Source organism: Salvelinus fontinalis, chromosome 15, assembly GCF_029448725.1.
Source record: "Salvelinus fontinalis isolate EN_2023a chromosome 15, ASM2944872v1, whole genome shotgun sequence".
Taxonomy (NCBI): Eukaryota; Metazoa; Chordata; class Actinopteri; order Salmoniformes; family Salmonidae; genus Salvelinus; species Salvelinus fontinalis.
In genome coordinates this window covers 32,232,436-32,255,708 of record NC_074679.1, presented here as the reverse complement: position 1 = coordinate 32,255,708, position 23,273 = coordinate 32,232,436, and the positions used below count along the sequence as shown (strand labels likewise).

Genomic DNA, 23,273 nt, shown 5'->3' with positions numbered 1-23,273 from the left:
AATGGCTTAATGGGATCTGTTGCCATGGTTTAATACATATTTATAATACAAACTTCTATAAGAAGGTATAACATTGTTATAAAAGACAAGTAGTGCCACAATGCGACATAAGAAATGGAAAAAAACGATCACCACTTTTATCCATCTTTGCCTGTGATCTACTGTCTTTGTAATATTTACATGGTTATTGTTTTTAAGGCTACACATCTTATATACAGGGTAAATTAGATGAGCTATGACACTTGTTTTGTTGTATACATACAGTCTATAATCTCAAACAAGCAGATGATAAACTAAACTGTCTAATACTGTAGTTCAATATTACAAATACATTGAGTACTAATGAACAGCCTTTACAAGTTGGCCTTATCCTACACAGAACAGTGTGCAAAGGCTCCACTATGCTATTCAGCTTCTGTACTTGTGCAAATATTTAGAATAAAATATAAAAATTGTCTTTAGCTTTGCTACTAGGACACAGTATTTGATCTCTTGGCCTTCTTCAGTATGTCACACTTCTTGCGGTTGGGCCGCCGGCATCGCTCATCTATGCTTGGCACACATTCATAATGCCAGACCTCCTCCATCTTCTCAACTGGGTACACGGCTTCTACATAGTGGCGGATGAGCCTGAGACGCACTGGATCCAGCTGCTTCTTGTTGCAGGCGCCTGAGTGGTTATACTGAAGCCGCAGGTTCTCCTGAGTGAAGAGCTCAGGGAAGAGGCGCACCAGTAGGCGGGCGGCAAAGTTTCCCACTGAAAGGCTCTGCTGGACAATCTCTCGTACCTCAGTGTCTGAGAGCAAGTAGACCAAAGGCACAGGGAAGTCTGGAATCGACACCGTCAATTCCTCCAGGGGGATCATGCAGAAGTCTTTGCTACTTTTTTCAGGGGGTAGTGGAGGGATCTCAAAGTCCTCCAAGTGCTCCGTGTTAAGCTGGTTCACTTGGCAAGCAGCCACAAAGTCCACAGGCCCTTGCTCCAACTCAGGAGCATAGACTTTGGGTTGCTGCTGGTACGACCGCCGTTGTTCCGTGTCTCGTCGCCTGCACCGCTCGTCCAGTTTACCCACAAATTCCAGGGTCCACACTCTGTCATTCTTGGCCTGTGGATATAGTAGCTGTACATAGTGGCGAATAAGGTTGACCCGCACAGGGTCAAGCTGTTTCTTCCCGAGAGAGCCACTACAGTTGTAATGCTTCCGTGTGTTCTCGTAGGTGAAGAGCTCAGGGAATGTAAGTACCAAGAGGCGAGAGGCAAAGTTCCCAATTGACAAACTACAGTCATAGTTGTTCCTCAGTTGCTCCCTAGAAAGCAGATACTCTTGAGGCACACTAAAATCTGGTAGGGGGATCTCAAGTTGTTCAAAATCGACTGGCACGAGCAACGACTTTTTTGACCTACGACCTGGTCTCTCGTAGTCACACATTTCACTGATCTTGATGATAGAGACATCATCAGGGAGGCTTGTGGAGTCATAGCTCTCATCATTCATGTTCTCAGGCTCACTGCCATTACTGTTATTGTGATAACCCTCTATTGCATCTTCTATGCGCTGCACACACACATGCAGCCAACTATCCTCTGGGACGCCAGGAAAATTAGCTTCCATGTATTTACGGATAATCTCTATCCTGTCCGAGTCCAGGATCATCTTTCCCACACTACCCTCTAGGAATTTCCCCTCAAAAACCTCTGGGAAAACTCTGTTTACAAGAAACATAAAGTCTTCAGGGGAGGAGAGTTTATCAAGATCCTCTCCAACCTCCTGAGTGTCAAACACAAGGTCTGGCACTACTACTTTATTTTTGGTGTGGTCACTATTGGAGTCTAATTCGAGGTGCACTTCTTGCCCCTCCTCATTTATAAAATGGCAGGGCTGGTTCCGTTCAGCTTTTAAACCAAAGTCTGTAATAGTCTGTCTCCCACATGACTGTGGCCCACTCTCCATATCCTTCTGAGCCCAGAAGCGGTTAAAGAAGTTATTAATCTGTAATAGGCATTCATCCTGCCAAATGTTGTTATTCTTTACCAGAGGAAAACACACCTTCACATAGTTGCGTATTAGCTGCAGCTGTAGGGAATCCAACGTTCTCTTGTTGGCGATACAACCAGGAGTGCACTCCTTGGCTTTAAAAAGTTCTGGGAAGAGATGTACTAGCAGTCGACAACCCAACTCGCCAGCATTTGATGTCTGCTCCATCAGTTGACTCAGCTCCTCACTTGTCAACAGGTATTCTGGAGGAGGCTGGAACTCAGTTGCCATCTCTGAGGGTTTGATCTGTTTTTTGATGCGAGTGACCTCCAGGGAAAGTAGATCCACCTTGCTGTGCAGTTGGGTCATGCTTGAGTTGAGCGTATTGAGGATGAAAAACATCTTCTCAATGAGGGAGTATAGATTAGAGTCTGTTGAAGACATGGACCCTGCTGCCCCCAGGGCAGAGAGGGGTTCACTTCGGCTGTGCTCCCCTGTATTGACCAGTTGAGGGGATAAGAGATTGCTGTAGCTTAGCTGCACTCCTCCATCATGCTGAGCCTGCTGGTCCAGGCTTGATGTGTGCTTCTTCTCTGTGATTCTGTGAGAGATGCTGTAGAGAGGCTTCCTGTAAGAGGCTATAGTCTTCTCCTGGGCAGGGTCCTTCTCCGCAGATGTCAGGCAGAGGGATTGTGGCCTCGTGGTCTCTTCAGACAATCTCCTCAGCAAGCGCCGCCCTGCCTACACAGAGACAACAACAACATTATGCATTTCTTATCTCAAATAAAAAAATAATGTATTTTTAATGTCCTGTAAATAAAAACAGGAATAAGCAAGCCTATGTCTATTTGATGACATTTGTCTATTTACCAAATTAAGTTAGTCATAATCACAGATTATGCCATTTCATTGATTTACCTCACTAGAGACCCTGACTCTTTTCCCGCTGGTAGACTGAAGCAATTCAGAATTGTGTGCGTCACAGCCCATGTCCTTGGCAGTACGTTTCCTGGTGGCCTCACTAGTTCCAAGGTACCATCTTCGGGGTCCTTCAGTTGTCTCACTAATTGTACATTCATCTGTCTCCGTCTTGATGTCTTGAATGGGTTCTCGCTCTGCAGAAAATAAACATTTCAAATCATTGTTATGTTATTTCCAATATACAGTTTGATTAGATTTCCCCACTTTAGCTGTTGCTAAATCCAAACAGTTTGGAAGTGAATAGTTGCAATAACAGTAGAATATTAAATGGTTTATACTTACCTATCTCAAGCATTTCGCCATCTGAGTTTTCCCTATGGTCAGAGGAATTCATATCCTATAGTAAAACAATAGAATCAAAATAAATAAAACCTGCAACATCACTGTTTATGCCATTTTCAGAATTCCAATGTCACTGCACTGGAAAATAACCTTGACTGTGGTAATTTCTCTAAATAGGCACATTACTTTGATTGCATTGTCCTAATGTTGTTATATTGTTGGAGACTTCATCTTTCAAATTAAAAGTCACATTCTATGCTTCAACAACAACTGTGATTGTTGTTCCATAGAAAAAGCAAAGCATTTGATGTAATATTGTTGGAATCAATCAGGCCCTTGTCTACTGCACCGCTTTATATGTTCATAGGCATACATGGATGATATTCTGAACCCGTGCTATTTGATCAGCTGCTTGGGCGCATGTTTACTTAACGAAAATATTGGACAGCGTCGCAGTAAGCTACGTTAATTTTACAATTCAATATAAGACACTAACTTGTGTTCTTTTGTTTAACTTCTAACAGTGTGTGAGTTTTGTGTTCTCTGATGCAAGAGTCTGTGGAGGCTTTATATGATTTCCTTCACTCGCCCCCTTCGGTTTCTGTCCCATCCACTTCCTCATTCTTCTACACTAGAAGCCCAGGAACCAAAACATGAACACACACACACACACACACACACACACACACACACACACAACTGTTTTACTTTTCCCACTGGAAATAAAAACTTCAGCCTTTCGTGGCAATTAAAAAACGCTATGACATGTATTTGAATACACAGAAAATATATATTTCTACTTCGCATTACAGCTAGCTTATCATTTCGTGACGCGTCAGTGTATATCCTTGTACGAGTTTTCCTTGTACGAGTTTTCCCCTCTTCGTGGAATTGTCAAAATGAAAACACAGATGCTTTAGCTCGAACTCACCTTTACGGTTTAATGTAGTCCTTTGCAGTAATGGAAGACGTGGTCAACATCTCTGCCGTGGGAATTTCACACTGTTCGTGTTTCTCCTTTTTTGGAGGGGGGGGGGGGTCTTTGTCGTCTCGCGTGACGTGTCGGGGCGCGCGCCTGCAGTGTCATTTCCGCACAGCTGTGGATGTGTCTTGTGTGGCGGTGTGGCCTGTGAGGCTAGCGACAATAAGGATTAGCCACAAAAGAGGAATTTGCGATTTGCCTTCAAAGTGTATTAGACTGCATAATTGTGTTGTGTTTTGTGGGTGTCCCTGAGTAGGCTGATAACCCCATTTCATTGGTGTGCACTCCATAGTATAGTCCAATATTAATGTTCAATAACACAATAGACTAACTGGGGAGGTGATTTCCCAGGGTCAAAATCATGCAATAAACTATGACGCTAATATTTGTGTAAACTCTTTGGGATTGTAATCTGTGTGTGTCACTGACAAGGCGGATACCTAATTTCCATAATTAAGGCTGCACATAGCCCTTGATATGACTCTCAGTTCCATTACGTTACACATAAGAGTCATTGGACGAAGGCGTCTTCTGTACGAGGAGTTTTGTTAAGAGCCCCAACGCTCAATCTGAACATTAACAACTGTCGCTTGCGGTACGGGTTTGAAAGCATAAGGACCTTATATTTCATATCAGCGAGAAATTATATATATTAAAAAAAAGTTAAATTGATACACACCTTGATAGGGTTAGTGTTCCCACACGGCCATATTTTCATGTTACAGTGCTTGTTTACGAAAGACATGAGGCGAACGACCACCTGTGCTAATTACCTATCTAGCATGCTCCGAACACCTGTGTGTAAGCATAACTCGGGAAGTGTAACAGAAGCGTAGTTTCGTGGATGGAGGTACCCATAGCTTTATGGACATGTGCAAAACTACTACAGTAAGTTAATCATTTTTATTTAAAGGATTCTTTCTGATGAAAGATGAGGCCCATATGTTTCTAAAGACGTACCGCAAGCAATGATTATTGGCATTTCTAAACGTTAAAACACAGTGTTGGGATTGTAGTCGTGGGAAAAGCTAATGGATGAAAACTGTAGGGATAAGGCAGAATGCCACCTTGAGTTTGAGGGCTAGGCTGTATATTGAATAACTGTATGTATGCCCCCAATGCAATTATGCAGTCTTATACATTCACAGTGGGATTTGAACGTTGTTTACAGTTTCTTGTGAAATTAATTAATTCTTGTATTCATTTTTAAGTTATATAACATTCCAACCTTGTTTAGCATTATTCCAATATTTTGATCATTTTCAAAGGGGGATATTTATTTAGAAGGCGAAACGCAAATTCCATTATTGTGATTTATACTTATTGTGGTTAGCTTCACAAAGGTGGCCGTGTGCATGATGACCGAGAAACGATGGCCTAAATTGCGCGCAAGTTGGTTTACTAGTATGTATGGGATACATCATCCAATGAAATGCTTACTTGCAGGTTCCTTCTTGACAAGGCAACAACAATAAGAAATAGTACGTACATTCCCCAACCAGAAGCCATGGATTACAGGCAACATTCCCACTAAGCTAAAGGGTAGAGCTGCCGCTTTCAAGGAGTGGGACTCTAACCCGGAAGCTTATAAGAAGATACTTGCCAGTTGGTCAAACCATCAAACAGGCAAAGCATCAATACAGGACTAATATGGAATCGTACTACACCGGCCCCGACGCTCATCGGATGTGGCAGGGCTTGCAAACTATTACAGACTTCAAAAGGGAACCACAGCTGAGAGCTGCCCAGTGACACAAGCCCACCAGACAAGCAAAATAACTTATATGCTCGCTTCGAGGCAAGTAACACTGAAACATGCATGAGAATCAGCTGTTCCGGACGACTGTGATCACGCTCTCCGCAGCCGATGTGAGTAAGACCTTTAAACAGGTCAACATTCACAAGCCCGCTGGACCAGACGGATTACCAGGACGTGTACTCCGAGCATGCGCTGACCAACTGGCACGTGTCTTCACTGACATTTTCAACCTCTCCTTGTCCGAGTCTGTAATACCAACATGTTTTAAGCAGACCACCATAGTCCCTGTGCCCAAGAACACTAAGGTAACCTGCCTAAATGACTACTGACCCGTAGCACTCACGTCTGTAGCCATGAAATGCTTTGAAAGGGTGGTCATGGCTTACATCAACACCATTATTCTAGAAACCCTAGACCCACTCCAATGTACATACAGCACCAACAGATCCACAGATGATGCAATCTCTATTGCACTCCACACTGCCCTTTCCCACCTGGACAAAAGGAACATCTATGTGGGAATGCTATTCATTGACTACAGCTCAGCGTTCAACACCATGGTACCCTCAAATCTCATCATTAAGCTAAAGACCCTGGGACTAAACACCTCCCTCTGCAACTGGATCCTAGACTTACTGACGGGATGCCCCCAGGTAGTAAGGGTAAGTAACAACACATCCGCAACGCTGATCCTCAACACAGGGGCCCCTCAGGGGTGCGTGCTCAGTCCCCTCCTGTACTCCCTGTTCACCCACGACTGCATGGCCAGGCACGACTCCAACACTATCATTAAGTTTGCTGATGACACAACAGTGGTAGGCCTGATCACCGTCAATGACGAGACAGCCTATAGGGAGGAGATCAGAGACCTGACCGTTTGGTGCAAGGACAACAACCTCTCCCTCAACGCGATCAAGACAAGAGGAGATGATTGTGGACTACAGGAAAAGGAGGACCGGGCACGCCCCCATTCTCATCGACGGGGCTGTATTGGAGCAGGTTGAGAGCTTGTCAAGTTCCTTGGCATCCACATCACCAACAAACGAACATGGTCCAAGCACACCAAGACAGTCGTGAAGAGGGCACAACAAAACCTATTCCCCCTCAGGAGACTGAAACGATTTGGCATGGGTCCTCAGATCCTAAAAAGGTTTTGCAGCTGCACCATCATGAGTATCCTGATGGGTTGCATCACTGCCTGGTATGGCAACTGCTCGGCCTCCGACCACAAGGCACTACAGAGGGTAGTGTTTACGGCCCAGTACATCACCGGCACCAAGCGTCCTGCCATCCAGGATGTCTATACCAGGCAGTGTCAAAGAAAGGCCAAAAAAATTGTCACAGACTCCAGCCACCCTAGTCATACACTGTTCTCTCTGCTACCGCACGGCAAGCGGTACTGAAGTGCCAAGTCGAGGTTCAAGAGGCTTCTAAACAGCTTCCACCCCCAAGCCATTAGACTCCTGAACAGCTTATCAAATGGCTACGCAGACTATTTGCACCCCCTGCTACTCACTGTTATCTATGCATAGTCACTTTAATAACCCTACCTGCATGTACATAATTACCTCGACTACCTCGACACCGGTTCCCCCGCACATTGACTCTGAACCGGTACCCCCTGTATATAGCCCCGCTATTGTTATTTGCTGCAGCTCTTTAATTATTTGTTTTTCTATCTCTTACTTTTTGGGGGTATTTTCTTAAAACTGCATTGTTTGTTAAGGGCTTGTAAGTAAGCATTTCACTGTAAGTTCTACACCTGTTGTATTCAGCGCATGTGACAAATACAATTTGATTTGATTCTTGATTTAAAACATGAGCATACAAAGTAAATGGCAGCAATAGAATAAACATTTTAGCATAAGTGTAATACAGGAAGGCAATATTTACATGTGTATTGGGGAAGGGCGAAATGGGGGGGAAAGTGTATAAATTGAGCAATATAATAGGAGTCTGATAGCTGCAGTTGTGATGTGTGTTAAGGTGCAGAGAATCAGAGCAGGTGAAGGACAGGTGGTCAGTCCAGTTCAAGTGTTCAGCAGTCTGATGGCTTGTAGATACCAACAGGTTCAGAGACAGTTTGTCAGACCTCATGCTCTGACACCGTCTGCCCGATGGTAAGGGAGATAACAGCTCGTGGCTGGGGTGATGTGGACGCATAGGAAATACAAATGTGTGACTCTCTACTACAGTCCCATTGATGTGGATCGGGGCATGTTCCCTCCTCTGCTTCCTGATGTCAACATCAACAACTTTGTTGTGCTGATGTTGAGGGAGAGGTTTTTGTCATGACACTACAATACCCGTTCAAATACCTACTCCCTATAGACTGACTGACTGTCGTTGTTGGTTATCAGGCCTACAGCCGGGGTATCGTCACCAAACATGATGGAGTCGGTTTCGTGTAAAGCCACGTAGTCGTGGGAGTACAGCAGAGGACTGAGGACACACCCCTGGGGGGGTGCTGTGTTAAGAGTCAGTGTGAAGGTGTTGTTGCCAATCCTCACCGCTTGTGGGATGCCCATCAGGAAGTCCAGGATCCAGTTGCAGAGGGTGTTGTCCAGACCCAGGGATCTGAGCTTGTCGAGCTTGCAGCATTCTCACATAGGTGTTCCTCTTGTCCAGATGTGTTACAGCCGTGTGAATGGCGATGGAACTGGCATATTCCATGGATCTGTTGGAACAGTAGGCAAATTGGAGTGGGTCCAGTGTGTCTGGCATGCATGACTTGATGTGAGCCATGACCAACCTCTCGAAGCACTTCATGATGACCGAGGTGAGTGCGACTGGGTGAAAGTCATTTGGGCATGTCACCTTGTTTTTCTTTGGCACTGGGACAATGGTGGTCTCCTTAAAGCAAAAAGTAACAATGTCCACTCAAAAGCTACCTGATTATTTTACTCTTAGACCAGTGCATCAACAGGAATAGCCCAGAGCCCTTTAACTGGCATAACATTTAAACTGGCGTAACTGTCTGGGACAGAGACAGGTTGAAGATATATGAGAAGACACCCGCCAGCTTGTCAGCACACACTCTGAGGACACAGCCAGGGATGCCATCTCAGCTGTTGTCTTGGTGAGTATTGTGAGTAGGTCATAGCAGTACTTGTTCCTGTCCTCAGCTGTAGCCTCAGGGTTGTCTGTGAAAGCCCTGTGTGCGGTAGCCCTATCCTTTAGTTTAGTGCCAACCTCAGTGTTAATCCAAAGATTTTGATTGGGGAAGCAGCGAACCTTAGCTGTGGGGACAACGTCGCCAATGCATTTCCTAATGAAGCCATTGACGGAGGTGGTTAGCTCGTCAATGTTATCGGTGGAGTCCTGAAACATAATCCAAACAGCGCGAGCAAAGCAGTCCTGTTGTATATCTAATTCTGGAGACCATTTCTCAACGGAGCGAGTCACAGGTAATTTCTGTTTGAGTTTCTGTTTGTAAACAGGAAGCAGGAGTACAGAGTCACGATCTGATTTTCCAAATGGCGGATGTGGGAGGGCCTTGTATGCTTGCTTGTGGGTAGAATAATAGTGGTCTACGACTTTATTGCCCCTAGTGGCAAGGTAGACGTGTTTATGGAAGTTGGGCATCACGTATCTTAATGACGTGGAATTAAAATTGCCGGCAACCAGAAAAGTTATAGCCTCGTACAGTTTAAGTGCCAGTTCATAATTCTTCTTGTCCTGAGATGGAATGTGTACAACAGTCACGATAACAGCTGAAAAATCCTTCAGGAGGTAAAAGGGTCGGCATTTGACCATCAGCTATTCCAAGACGGGTGAACAATGGGTCGACACTTCCACCATTCTCGAGTCAGCACACCAGTTGTTGATGAAGAGGCAAACCCCTTCCCCTCGATTTCCAAGACTCCACTGTCCTGTCAGCGTGGTTAATTAAACATTTGAGTTGGATAGCCATGGGGGATATCTTGTCCAAGAGCCATGTTTCAGAAAAGCAGAGAATATTGTCGTTTGAGAGTCCTGTTGATAGCAAATCTGCAATCGGAGGTCATCCATCTTATTATCAAGTGACTGGCAAGTAGAATGGAGGGAAGAGGTGGACGGTTCTCCCTTCACCTTAATCTTGCAGGAATCCCCCCTCTCCTGCTTCTAACGTCAAATTTCCTCTTGGGTTGGAATTACAGAAAGAGCCCAGGGCAGATGAGTCGAAGTTGAAGCCAGAATTGAGGTAACTGCCGATCTGATTTTCAAAAGTTAATATCGGTTGTAAGAAATAGTAGCGGATAGATTGAAAAAATAAAGTACGAAATAAATCACAAAATAGCGAACTTGGGTCTGCGCTAGCAAAACGGCGGCCATCCAGTACGTCGCCATATTTTCAGATGTGACCAAAGTCGATCAGTATTCTCAAAACAATCTTTTGATTGCAGCATTAAGTCTGCCTCCTCTGTCCAGCACCTCACTATTCTCTGTGTTGGTGGCTCCCTCTTGAGTTGTTGCTTGTAGGCGGGGAGTAGGTACCGAGATGTGATCTGATTGGCCGAAGTGGGGGTGGTGGATGGTTTTGTAGGAGTCGCAGATATTTGATGAACAAATGACGTGGTCAAACCAAAACGTGCACCCCTCGGGGGCAATGCATGCCATGCATGCCGTAATATTATCATAAGCTGTTATATGGATTCAGATAGCTGATATACTGAGACAGTGACAAAAAAACCCAGCTTGGTGTTCTTACAAATAGTCAAAAAGGAAATGTTAATTTGAGAATACAGACACAGAACCCCTTCCCCTCTTTTTTGCAGGAATGTGATTAATCAACATTGACACTAGTTCATTTTAAATAGTTTAACAATTTTAACACTTCACATCAAAGATTCAACACTTCAAAACGTACAAATAAGATAAGTTGTATGTAAAGATTAGACATCTTTGTCTATACAACAATAGATAATTGAGTAGTAACACGTATGCTATTATTACTAAAGCATAATTTCAGATGAACAAAAAAATCTCTATACCAGCGGTAGCCAACATTGCTCCACTGATCCCTGATCTACTGGGTGAGCAGACTTCTATTCCAGCCCAGCAATAGCCCACTTGATTATCAACGCATTAGATTTGATAAGTTGAATCAGGTGTGTTATTGCTGGGCTGAGACAGAACCCTGCACACCCAGCTGACATCCAGCAAGGTTGGCCTACTCCAATTCTAATAGGTTTATACATTGTGTGTGTTGTTTAACTGTTTTTGTGTATACAACATGTGCTAACATAGGTAGGCCTCCACATATAACCCATGGCATATAGTACCAGTGGCCTGGCTTTGGCCCCAAGTGAGAGCAGGTCCGCTGGATCCATGGCTCAGTGAAACGGGTGTGCCGGCCTGCGTAGATGGAAACAGAAAAGTCTGAGCTTTTGGGTAAAAGACTGGGGTAAATCCTGTATGGAAATGTCAATCGGGACATTGAATTCCAAGGCGGCACTGCAGTGGAGCGGGTCGAAAGTTTCAAGTTCCTTGGTGTCCACATCACCAACAAACTATCATGATCCAAACACACCAAGACAGCACGACAAAACCTTTTCTCCCTCTGGAGACTGAAAGGATTTGGCATGGGTCCCCAGATCCTCAAAAAATTCTACAGCTGCACCGTCGAGAGCATCCTGATCGGTTGCATAACCGCCTGGTATGGCAACTGCTCGGCATCTGACCGTAACGTGCTACAGAGGGTAGTGCGTACGGCTCAGTACATCAGTGGGGCCAAGCTTCCTGCCATCCAGGACCTATAAAATAGGCGGTGTCAGAGGACAGCACATAAAATTGTCAGAGATTTTAGTCACCCAAGTCATAGACTGTTTTCTCTGCTACCGCACCGCAAGCGGTACCAAAGCGCCAAGTCTAGGACCTAAAAGCTCCTACCCCCAAGCCATAAGACTGCTGAAAAATTAATCAACTGGCCACCGGACTATTTACATTGACCCCCCCCCTCTCCATTTGTTTTGTACACTGCTGTTACTCGCTGTTCATTAACTATGCATAGTCACTTCCCCCTACCTACATGTACAAATTACCTCAACTAACCTGTACCCCCGCACACTGACTCGGTCCCAGTACCCCCTGTATATAGCCTCATTATTGTGTGAGCGGACCAAGTAATTGGGCGTCACTCTAAAGCGGAAAGGTGGAACAAACGAGTCAGGAGTAGGTTTTCTTGATTGAACACAGTTCTCTATTGAGGGCATTTGGTCAACACAAACACTCCAACATAATCAATGAAAATCTCCCAAGGAAAAAAAACATACATCTTCTTCTCCAGATCAAACAGGAACACAATACGGTTATCTTTAAACTACAACAAAAGTCACGGGATTGTCACCGTCTTAGTGGTTCTTCATGGATAGCTCCTCTATCTCGGTGGCAGAGGAGCTATTTTCCCCATCTCTGCTGGTTCCATACTCTCTCTTATAGGGGAAGGGGAATATGTCATTAGTACCGTCAGCTGTGCTTAATTGCCTCTGGTTACCTTGTCTCCCATGCCTTGTTGGGCTACTATCCGTGAGCCCAGCCTGCCCTCTGGTGATCCTTCCACAATTGTTATGTTATTGTGTTACTTAAGCAAAAGTTAAATAATTTCTATTTGGTAAATGTTTTCTTAACTCTTCTTGAACTGCACTGTTGGTTAAGTGCTTGTAAGTAAGCATTTCACGGTAAGGTCTACACTTGTATTCGGTGCATGTGACAAATAGTTTGATTAGATTTTTTCATTGGGACCTCTCTTCAGCTGCAAACAGTCTCACAGCTTTCCATATCTGAGGACAAAAAACAGGCTTCATTACATGCCGACTAGACTGGGCGAGCGTCCGCGTCTGCATGTGCATGTCGATTTTGTCCATTCACACCAGACACGATCAGGACACGCATGTTGAAATATCAAAACGAACTCTGAAGCAACTAAATTAATTTGGGGAAAGAGCGAAACACATGAAACACTCAGGGCCATTTAGCTAGCTTGCTGTTGCTAGGTAATTTTTCATAGAATTTAAACATTGGGTTGCTATTTTACCTGAAATGCACAAGGTCCTCTACTCTGACAATTACTCCACAGATAAAAGGGTAAAATGAGTTAGTTTCTAGTAATCTTTCCTCGTTCGGTCTTCTTCTTGGACTTTATATGGCGGTTGCAACCAACTTTAAGGTGCATTACCATCACCAACTGGACTGGAGTGTGGACCTCAGTTCATCTTAAAATCACCCACGTGGGTATATGCTTCTAAAAATCAATGAGGAGATGGGAGAGGCGGGACTTGCAGCGTGTCAAAAAATAGAACCAAGAGCGGTTTTAGAACCTGTTGTGACGTTTGACTTCACCAGCATAATCCACTTTCAATAAATATGAATTGCAGACTGTCGGCCACATTTGATAACTTGAAATGAGCATATGCATCAATTCTCTACAAAATGTGTCCTACCCGGACGGTGACTTACAGTTGAAGTCGGACATTTACATACACTTAGGTTGGAGCATTAACTCGTTTTTGAACCACTCCACAAATTTCTTGTTAACAAGCTATAGTTTTGGCAAGTCGGTTAGGACATATACTTTGTGCATGACACAAGTAATTTTTCCAACAATTGTTTACAGACATATTAGATTATTTCACTTATAATTTATCACAATTCCAGTGGGTTAGAAGTTTACATACACTAAATTGACTGTGCCTTTAAACAGCTTGGAAAATTCCAGAAAATTGTCATGGCTTTAGAAGCTTCTGATAGGCTAATTGTCATCATTTGAGTCAATTGGAGGTGTACCTGTGGATGTATTTCAAGACCTACCTTCAAACTCAGTGCCTCTTTGCTTGACATCATGGGAAAATCAAATGAAATCAGCCCTAACAAATTTGTAGACCTCCAAGTCTAGTTCATCCTTGGGAGCAATTTCCAAACGCCTGAAGGTACCACGTTCATCTGTACAAACAATAGTACGCAAGTATAAACACCATGGGACCACGCAGCCATTATACCGCTCAGGAAGGAGACACGTTCGGTCTCCTGGAGATGAACGTACTTTGGTGCGAAAAGTGCAAATCAATCCCAGAACAACAGCAAAGGACTTTGTGAAGATGTTGGAGGAAACAGGTACAAAAGTATCTATATCCACAGTAAAACGAGTCCTATATCGACACAACCTGAAAGGCTGCTCAGAAAAAACGACCATCGTTATGTTTGGAGGAAAAAGGGGGAGGCCTGCAAGCCGAAGAACACCATCCCAACCCGGAGGCACTGGTACACTTCACAAAATACATGGCATCGTGAGGAAGGAGAATGATGTGAATATATTGAGGCAGCATCTCAAGACATCGGTCAGGAAGTCAAAGCTTGGTTGCAAATGGACAATGACCCCAAGCATACTTCCAAAGTTGTGGCAAAATGGCTTCAGGACAACAAAGTCAAGGTATTGGAGTGGCCATCAGAGAGCCCTGACCTCAATCCCATAGAAAATTTGTGGGCAGAACTGAAAAAGCGTGTGCGAGCAAGGAGGCTTACAAACCTGACTCAGTTACACCAGGTCTGTCAGAAGGAATGGGCCAAAATGCACCCAAATTATTGTGGGAAGCTTGTGGAAGGCTACCCTAAACGTTTGACCCAAGTTTAAATTGTTTAAGGCAATGCTAACAAATGCTAATTGAGTGTATGTAAACTTTTGACCCACTGGGAATGTGATGAAAGAAATAAAAGCTGAAATAAATCACTCTATTATTCTGACATTTCACATTCTTAAAATAAAGTGGTGATCTTAACTGACCTTAGACAGGCACTTCTTACTAGGATTAAATGTCGGGAATTGTGAAAAACTGCGTTTAAATGCATTTGGCTAAGGTGTATGTAAACTTCCGACTTCAACTTTATATAACACACAGCACACCTTCTACGGGCGTGTGGGGGGAGGGGGGTTCTTTAAATGTAACATCCAATCAAAATCACTTCCAGCGGACCATTCAACCCATTTTTGCAGTACAAAATTCTCCAGACATCCTAGGGAGGGGTGACAATTTTTTGTCAAAAATAGCTAGGAATGTTAGCTAGCTAACATCCGGTGATGTCCCCTCAATTATATGCATATTCTAATATCTGAGCCTGAGAAATAGTCCGTTTTACCTGGCATTATGCACATTTTTTAATTGATGAAACATTTGATCTTAATACCGTTTTCCTTTCCCAACACTAGAATCTGTTACAGAGTGGACTATATTTTGTAGATGTGACCCTTTGCCAAAAGAAAATAATTTAAGTTTAGGAGTGCAAGGGTTAATATGGAAATATGCAAATACTGTACATGCTAGAATGCACCAATAGGCTCTCGCTAGCTCGTGCACGTCTCTGCCCCCCTCCTTGTTTGTTCTGGCCACTATGACCCATTTGTTCACATTGGAAATTACAGGCTGTGGTCTAATCTTGGGTTAGTTATACTGTCAATCTGATGATGTCAAAAGGTTTTCTTACTAATTTTATGCCTCCTTTTGCAATATCATTTTATTTCCAAGCTACTATAATGCACTTTTGATAATCAGCGCTCATTGACAATACATTGAGTAGAATGCTTGATGCATTGCAGACATGCTTCTCAGGTAGGGGCTTGCTTGTTCTTGAGAATAGCTATCATAGTGATCTCCCTCGAGTAGTTAATTTCAGTGCATCATTCATATAGCTTGCTAGCTAGATATGTCTGTTCTAGAAATTATATCATGCTAGCTAATTATTTCAATGCTCCTTCCAAATGTGAAATTACAAGACAAAAAGGACACCTACCTAAGATGTTCCTCTGTCATCATGGTTGTGAAAGTAAGACTTTCGCCCAAATACGCACTCCATGGGGGCCTAGAATATGATGTGAACACCAGACTGCATTTTGGGTAACCATATATCCCACATCAGTTTGTTTCCATGAAGCTTCCCATGTCGGTCAAGGAGGTCAGATTAGTTTTTTCCGTCTGCTGTAGAGCCTGGAACTCAGAATTCTCCGTAAACTAATTACAACACCATCTATATTGCTCAACGACACATATCTCCCAATGCCTCAAACGGAGGAGAAAATAAAAGTTGATTAACTCAAGCAAACCAGCCATAATGTCAACCTGTGCATGAGAGGATGCCTTGCTTGCCAAGTACCCTATGCTAGCGTTTCAGCATAAAAGGCTATTTCTCATGACATGCAACTGGATTATTTCGTTTTGACATCTTTCTCATAAGAATTATTTCGAAATAACGTGAGCTTATCTCGTAATAATTATATAAAAAAATATTTGTTTGAGTGGCAGCAATACAAAAGTGCATATCAGACCGAGAGCCTAATGCTTCTTAGGTAGGCCTAGTTCTTACGTTTTAGTTGAGAAAATGGTCTCGCAGCAGAAGCAAGTTACAGGGATGGTTAAAAACAGTATGATTGCCATAGCAACATCAGGGAAACTTCAAATAAGCAGTTCTGAAACATCTTTAATTGAGCCTCTCATTATTCTTAATTGCCGGCCTCACCACGTTACAGAAACCAATGAACTGTATAGGAAGCTCTGGGGACAGGTCGTTTGGATACTGGACAGCCAATAAAGTGGCAGATGCAAACAGATGATCATCTTTAGCGGACAACAGTTCTTGAGGGCTCAAACAAAACAAGCGGTTTCCGATTTCGTTCATACTGGTGAACCGGCGCTTGAGTTTAGTGGTTGCAATATCAACAGTCTCTGGTATACCTTAGCGTGCAGCGCAATGGACATGCACTGAGTACACAACCTTATGAGCACCTGTTCTTTCCATGACAGACTGACCAGGTGAAAGCTTTGATCCCTTATTGATGTCACTTGTTAAACCAGTGTAGATGAAGGGGAGGAGACAGGTTAAAGAAAGATTGTTAAGCCTTGAGACAGTTGAGGCATGGATTGTGTATATGTGACATTGAGGGTGAATGGGCAAGACAAAACATTTAAGTGCCTTTGAACGGGGTATTGTAGTAGGTGCCAGACGCTGCTGGGTTTTTCATGCTCAACAGTTTCATGTGCATCAAGAATGGTCCACCACCTAAAGGACATCCAGCCAACTTGACAACTGTGGGAAGCATTAGAGTCAACATAGGCCAGCAACGCTTTGGAACACTTGCACAATATAATGCATAGTGTCTCAGGAAAGAGTTGAGTTTATTTTATTTTTACAGGGACAGTGCACATTAATCAACATTTCAGTAAAAGTGCCGGTTTTAGCCAGCCGGCTAATTTTCAACCGCAGTCCCTGGGCAGGTTATTAAAAACAATTACAATATAGACAATCATTGAGCAGTGAGCACACACAGGGCAACATAGGACAAGCAAGACGTAGCATACAGACAGAGCAACATAGGACAAGCAAGCCGTAGCATACAGACAGAGCAACATAGAACAAAAAGCAGCAAGACAAAATTCATAAAAGCAACAAAGTGTTTCCACACTTTACAAGCTACTGACAAGACAACATGGAAAGCGGCAATACACAGCTAGGGATTATGTTCACAAATCTGATTGACCTTTAGCCATGTCTTCATGCATTTTGTGAAAGTGTGATGTGTGTCTGATGGCAGTGTATTCCAGACATGGGAAGCTCTCACAGAGAAAGCGGATTTACTAACAGTCACCTCTCATGGCAGACCTTGTGGATCTGCTGCCATATGTTTGGGTTTTCTGTTAAACAAAAATACTGAGTGGAGGGGAGCCAGGCCATTTAGGATCTTGAATACAAGACATGTGTCGGTGTATTGCACAAGATTTTCCCAACTCAGGAGCTCATGCTTTCTGAGGATGTAACAGTGATGATGGCTATTGGGCTTCCTATCAAGCACTTTGAGAGCCTGTTTGTAGACAGACTGAATAGGTTTAATGTTGTACAGCAAACTTGGGCCCAACTAGTCAAGCACTATGTTAAGTGGGGGAGTATCATAGATTTGAAGTACAGTTTTGCTATCTCTGTAGTCAAACAATTCCGTATAAATTTGGAAATTAGCTAGGTTGAATTTGGTTATCTGAATTACCTTTTTCACATGCTTTTTAAAAGAGAGGTTGGAATCAAGTATGATGCCAAGGTACTTAAAATCAGATACCACCTGGAGCTTCTCCCCGACACATAGACATCTGGCTCAGTAGCATCTGTTGCCCTCTTTGTGAAGAACATGCAAACAGTTTTTTTCACATTGAGATGCAAACACGAGTCACTGAGCCACTTTGTAACCTGGACCATTACAGTAGTGAGTTCTAGTGCAGCTTGTTGTTTGCTCTTTGCATGCACATATCACTGTATCATCTGCATACATTTGAACTTCAGACCCAGTACAGACAGAAGGCATTAATGTACAGGCTGAACAGGAGGGGCCCCAGTATTGACCCTTGGGGCACGCCCACATCATAGCTCTGACACACTGAGTTCTGCCTTCATGGTATGATTTCATCCATCTCAAGGCATCGGGGGAAAAGTTGAACTTGGACAATTTTGTGATGAGAATCTCATGGTTAACAGTATCAAAAGCCTTCCTTAGGTCCAGAAACACAGCCCCAACAACACCCCCTTTGTCCATCTTGGACTTCACATTTTCCTGAAGAAAGCAGTTGGCCGTTTCTGTAGAGTGTTTCGCTCTGAAGCCAAACTGCAATGTGAAGGGGCTGTTGAGGTGGGCAATCAGTTGTTTTGCTACACACTTTTCAACAACCTTTGACACCACAGGTAGTATACTAATGGGCCTGTAGTTACTCACGTCAGCAGGGTCGCCCGATTTAAAGATAGCCGTTATTATGGCCGACTTCAATACCCTTGGAAACACCCCGAGACCAATAGATGTGTTGGTGACCTTAGTTATGGGGCCAATGAGTGACTCTGTAGTTAAGAAAGGTAGAGTCCAGCCCAAACACATCTTTGGCTTTAGAGTTCTTTAGTGAGCTAATCACCTTGTTCACCTTTGACTCAGAAACCTCCCTTATGATGAAGACAGGTTTAGTGTTATTTACTAGCACCGAGCCCAAGAAACCAGTGGAGGGGTTCTGTGTCAGTACCCTGACAGAGTCAATAAAGTAGGAATTGAAGGCTATTGCTGTTTCAACTGCATCCTGTGTTAGATTGTTACTCACCATGATTTCTAGTCTTTTTGCAGTGTTACTATGGTCTTTCCCTGTTAACTTTTTTAGATTCTCCCAGATCAATTTAGAATTTCCCTTTGCTTCACCAATTATTTTAATAATAAAAGTTTGCCTTGGCCTGTGATTTCTTTCATCACCTTATTTCTCAACATGGTAAACCTACGTCTGTCATGCTCTAATTTGGATTTTAGGGCTATTTTTTAGAGCATAATCTCGTTCTTTCATCAATTTCCAGATTTCTCCATTTAGCCAAGGAAGAGTGCTCTTTTGGCCAGGTTTGGATTTGATTTTCTTTAGGAAACCATTTATTGTAGTCTGGATTGTGGATAGAAAAACCTGACTATCAGCTTCCACGTCATTCCAGTTAATTCCCTTAATTGCGTTTTCAAAATAGTTTAATTCACTCTTAATTATTCTTAGTTGATCCGGCTTTCTAACAGTAGAGAGGTTAAACCTGCTCTTAGACAGCTTTCTGGCTATAAGTGTCAGATTATGATCAGATAGCCCAGTAACCATATTGAATGGTTTATTACTGAACACCAAATCAATCTGTGTTTTAGAGCAACAAGTCACCCTTTAACTAGCTGTGAAAGGTCAAAGGTGTTAGTGATCCATTTCAGGGTTTTCCTACAAGACTTGTCTTCATAATATTAAAATCTCCCATTATGATGACCTCTTTCCAAAATCACATTCCCTAAGCATGTTATTAAACTGATCAAAAAACACAGTTATCAATAATTGTTATAGAAAAGTTGGGACCGCAACCTAGGCCTACAGGCCGTAGTGAAAACATTTGCACAGAAAAATGTAAGGCAATGCAGTCGCATAATGTAGCTCTCCACGTAGGAGGGGAAAAAAAGAGCAAAGACACAAACGTATTTCTAAGAGAAAGAAACACAAAAGGAAACACTTCAGGATAATTTTTAGGCTATTTGATGTCATTTTAATATAGCAGCTTAATACTTTATATAGCTATATAGATAGTAGGCTACACTGCATAATGAAATAATCCCTAGCAAGCTAGTGCTTTGAGGGTGGACTGACTATTGGTTGGCGTTAGACTTGTTTTATGCACCACACCTTTCTATGGAAGCTGGGCGAGAGCGCGAGGACGGCTTATGTCATGCAGGTTCAGATATGCTATACAGGACAATTGGTACAGTAGCTGATTAGTATGCTGTTGCATGACATTTATTTTACAATCTACATTGTTTGAATTTCCAACTTTATGGGCCTCCCAAGAGGCGCAGTGGTCTAAGGCAGTGCTTGAGGCGTCGCTAGTCACTATAGATCCGGGTTTGATCCCGGGCTGTGTGACCGGGAGACCCATGAGGCGACCCATGCTGGCCGTGACCGGGAGACCCATGAGGCGACGCACAATTCTCCCAGCGTCATCCAGGTTAGGGAAGCGTTTGGCCGGCCGGGATGTCCTTGTCCCATCGCGCTCTAACACATTGGTGCGGCTTGGCAGGGTCGTGTTTCGGTGGACGCATGGCTCTCGACCTTCGCCTCTCCCTAGACCATACAGGAGTTGCAGCAATGGGACACAACTAACTACCAACTGGATATCACGAAAATTGGGGAGGAGAATGTGTAAAAAGTATTATTTTTTATTTTTTTAAATCCAACTTTAATTACTTAACAAGTAATTACATTATTGCCGCCAGCCAGCATTACGACACTGTGAATAGCTTCTCCATTAGCTAAAGAAAAGCTATAGGCTACATGCCCTGGCACCACAGAAAGCCTATCATCAATTCGATAAGCAGCCGCATAAAAGTAGCAATTTCAGCACCATGGACAGTGATCGGAAGTCTATACTGTGTGAGTGGCTGACGTATTCGATTACTATTATTTTCTGGGGTGGGGGTCTATAAAAACTGTTAAACACCTTTTCCTTCACAGAGTGGGCCACAAACTAAATGTAAACAATGGAGAAAATGCATGGCTCTTTCAAGTAAACAAAACACCAGAAACACATACATAAAATATTGACTGTATTTTCAGGAGGGAAAAAAGGCCAGAAGCAGAGAAAACACTCAAATGTTTGCGAAACGCTTACTCTCCTTTCACACATCTGTACACCAACGTCCTCATAGGAGGACTGTGTAACACATGACCAATTAAAAACGGAGCAAAGAGGGAGACCTGCACAAAGTAAATTATAGTGTTATTATGGAATGACATTCCATGATACTATATAGCATACCTAAACATTTGTGATCGAATGCATAATTTGTTTATAAACCATTCTACGACAATGAAAACATCAATGAAATTGATTTATAAACCCCTTTAATACACATTGCAATCAACAACCCCCTTTTCAGCTCCACTTGCAAATTGAACATTACTATATGGTGTGTGACCCTACTGTGGTTTTAAACAAAATTGTATTTACAACAGAGGGTGGAGGTAATGAAATGGTTCTATGGGGTCCACGTTAGCTTCCCATGGCCCTTTAAGTCAGCCGAACTTAAATATCTTATTATACTTGTTAGGTCAGGGATATGTGCTGTTTTTTAACTTATTTATTTCTCACTTAAAATGCCCGAAATCCAACAACATTACCCTTTGATCTAAGTAATATGTCAGCATCTAACAATACAAATCCAGTTTTGTAAGGTCATTCATGCATGTGGACAGAAACCTGTCTCTGAGGACAAGAGGCTTTAAGGGCTCTATTCAATCCGCATCACTGAAATCCGTGATTTGAATTTTAAAGGCAATGCTCCTGTTTTAGCGGTGAGTGCATTCACAGTAAACACTGGCTTTAATTTTCTATAGCAGAATCTATAACGCTTCAGATCAAATAGAGCCCTAAGTCATTATGTAGACAAAGGCAACTACTATTCTACCATTTTAAATTATTTGAACTCCCCTTTAAAGCTAAAGAGACTATACAAGAGGAGGCAATGGGAGATTCTCAATTGGATAAAAGTCCATCCTCCGTTACCCGGAAACTGAAAGCCATATGTAGAAGTGTAAATTCATTAATAGGCGAACGGAGAAGTTTGCTCCTCTCCTCAATTACCTCCTCTGGCGGAGGATGCGCAAGAGTTTTGAAATCTACCTCACCCCCTTTGAAACAGCGTGGTTATTATATCGGATTAGAAAAGCATGTGCATGTTAAAAAAGATAAGTACCCTATCATTTTTAATCTCTAAAATGTCTGGCACAACTAGCTACATTTATTTTGACCACTACTCATATTTTGGGATTCCTTCTCTGTAAAAAATGTATTTGTATGATGACGCGCTAGCGGACAAGGAGTAATTTAACACAAGTGCTTTTGTTTCTACGTTTCCTCCCCTCGATTACCTTTTGACCTTCCTCAAAAGGAGGCGAGATGAAGAGGCAAGCAATACCAATTAATCTCCCCATAAGAACCTATCACTCCTGGGTTGCTCGAGGCAAAATGGGTCACCTAATGGATATAAATAATTGTCCAGAAATGACCATATTGGACAGGTTCCGAATCCCAGACCCAAATTCCATGGCATTACATATGGATTCTGCAAGTTAACAAAGCAATGTAATTAATTGGTGCCATCACAATGTAGGGAGCACAACTTGATCTCTTTCTGTAGAGAACATATCATATCTAACATCCACGCGCACTCTAGTACCCAATGTTCTAGCACTGACTGGTCACAAATGTGTCTGTTGGGTATATAACAAGACACTGCAACCGAGATGGTGCGACAGTCATTATTTGGGTAATGAGCTGGTTCAGTGGCAGTGTGTGGCGCAGCAGTCTGATCTGTCAGCCAATAAGCGCGAGACCTGTGCTGGAAAGCAGAATCGGATCACTGAAGCGAAGGCTTGCAAAGAGGGTCTGGGATTCAGCACTTAACACTGAGAAGTGCTCGTTAAAATGCAATTTTTGGACAATATGCTCATTTCTGTAGAAGAGAGAATACCATATTGCTCCTATTGCGCTGAGTGATTTCATCCATCAGTCAGCCATGTGATGTTATTAACAGGTGTTCACGTGTTAAAAAAAAAAAAATACAAATTAAGTCTAATATCCCACTTATGGATCAGATTTCTTTTTACGTATCATGTTTTCAATGCACACAAAATATAATAAATGCAAGGCAAAGGGGTAGCCTAGGTCTTCAGTGTGTCTAGAATGCAGGCAAACCAATGGATGGATGCCCCCCCCCCCCCCCCTTTTTGGGACACACCTG

At 42.9% G+C, this 23,273-nt stretch overlaps 1 protein-coding gene across 2 annotated transcripts; it reads right to left on the bottom strand.

Moving 5' to 3' along the window:
* Positions 1-6: 6 nt before the first annotated feature.
* LOC129811819 (BEN domain-containing protein 3-like) lies at positions 7-23,250 on the bottom strand. Of its 2 annotated transcripts, none has more exons than XM_055863459.1 (4): positions 8,491-23,250; positions 3,240-3,294; positions 2,895-3,091; positions 7-2,717 (listed from the first exon to the last, which is right to left on the bottom strand). In XM_055863459.1, the coding sequence occupies exons 1-4, from the start codon at positions 8,506-8,508 to the stop codon at positions 471-473; spliced, it is 2,517 nt and encodes an 838-aa protein (XP_055719434.1). In that variant the 5' UTR covers positions 8,509-23,250; the 3' UTR covers positions 7-470. The 2 variants fall into 2 exon arrangements, with proteins under 2 accessions (XP_055719434.1, XP_055719435.1); XM_055863460.1 differs by lacking the exon at positions 8,491-23,250 and adding an exon at positions 4,171-8,482.
* Positions 23,251-23,273: the final 23 nt, after the last annotated feature.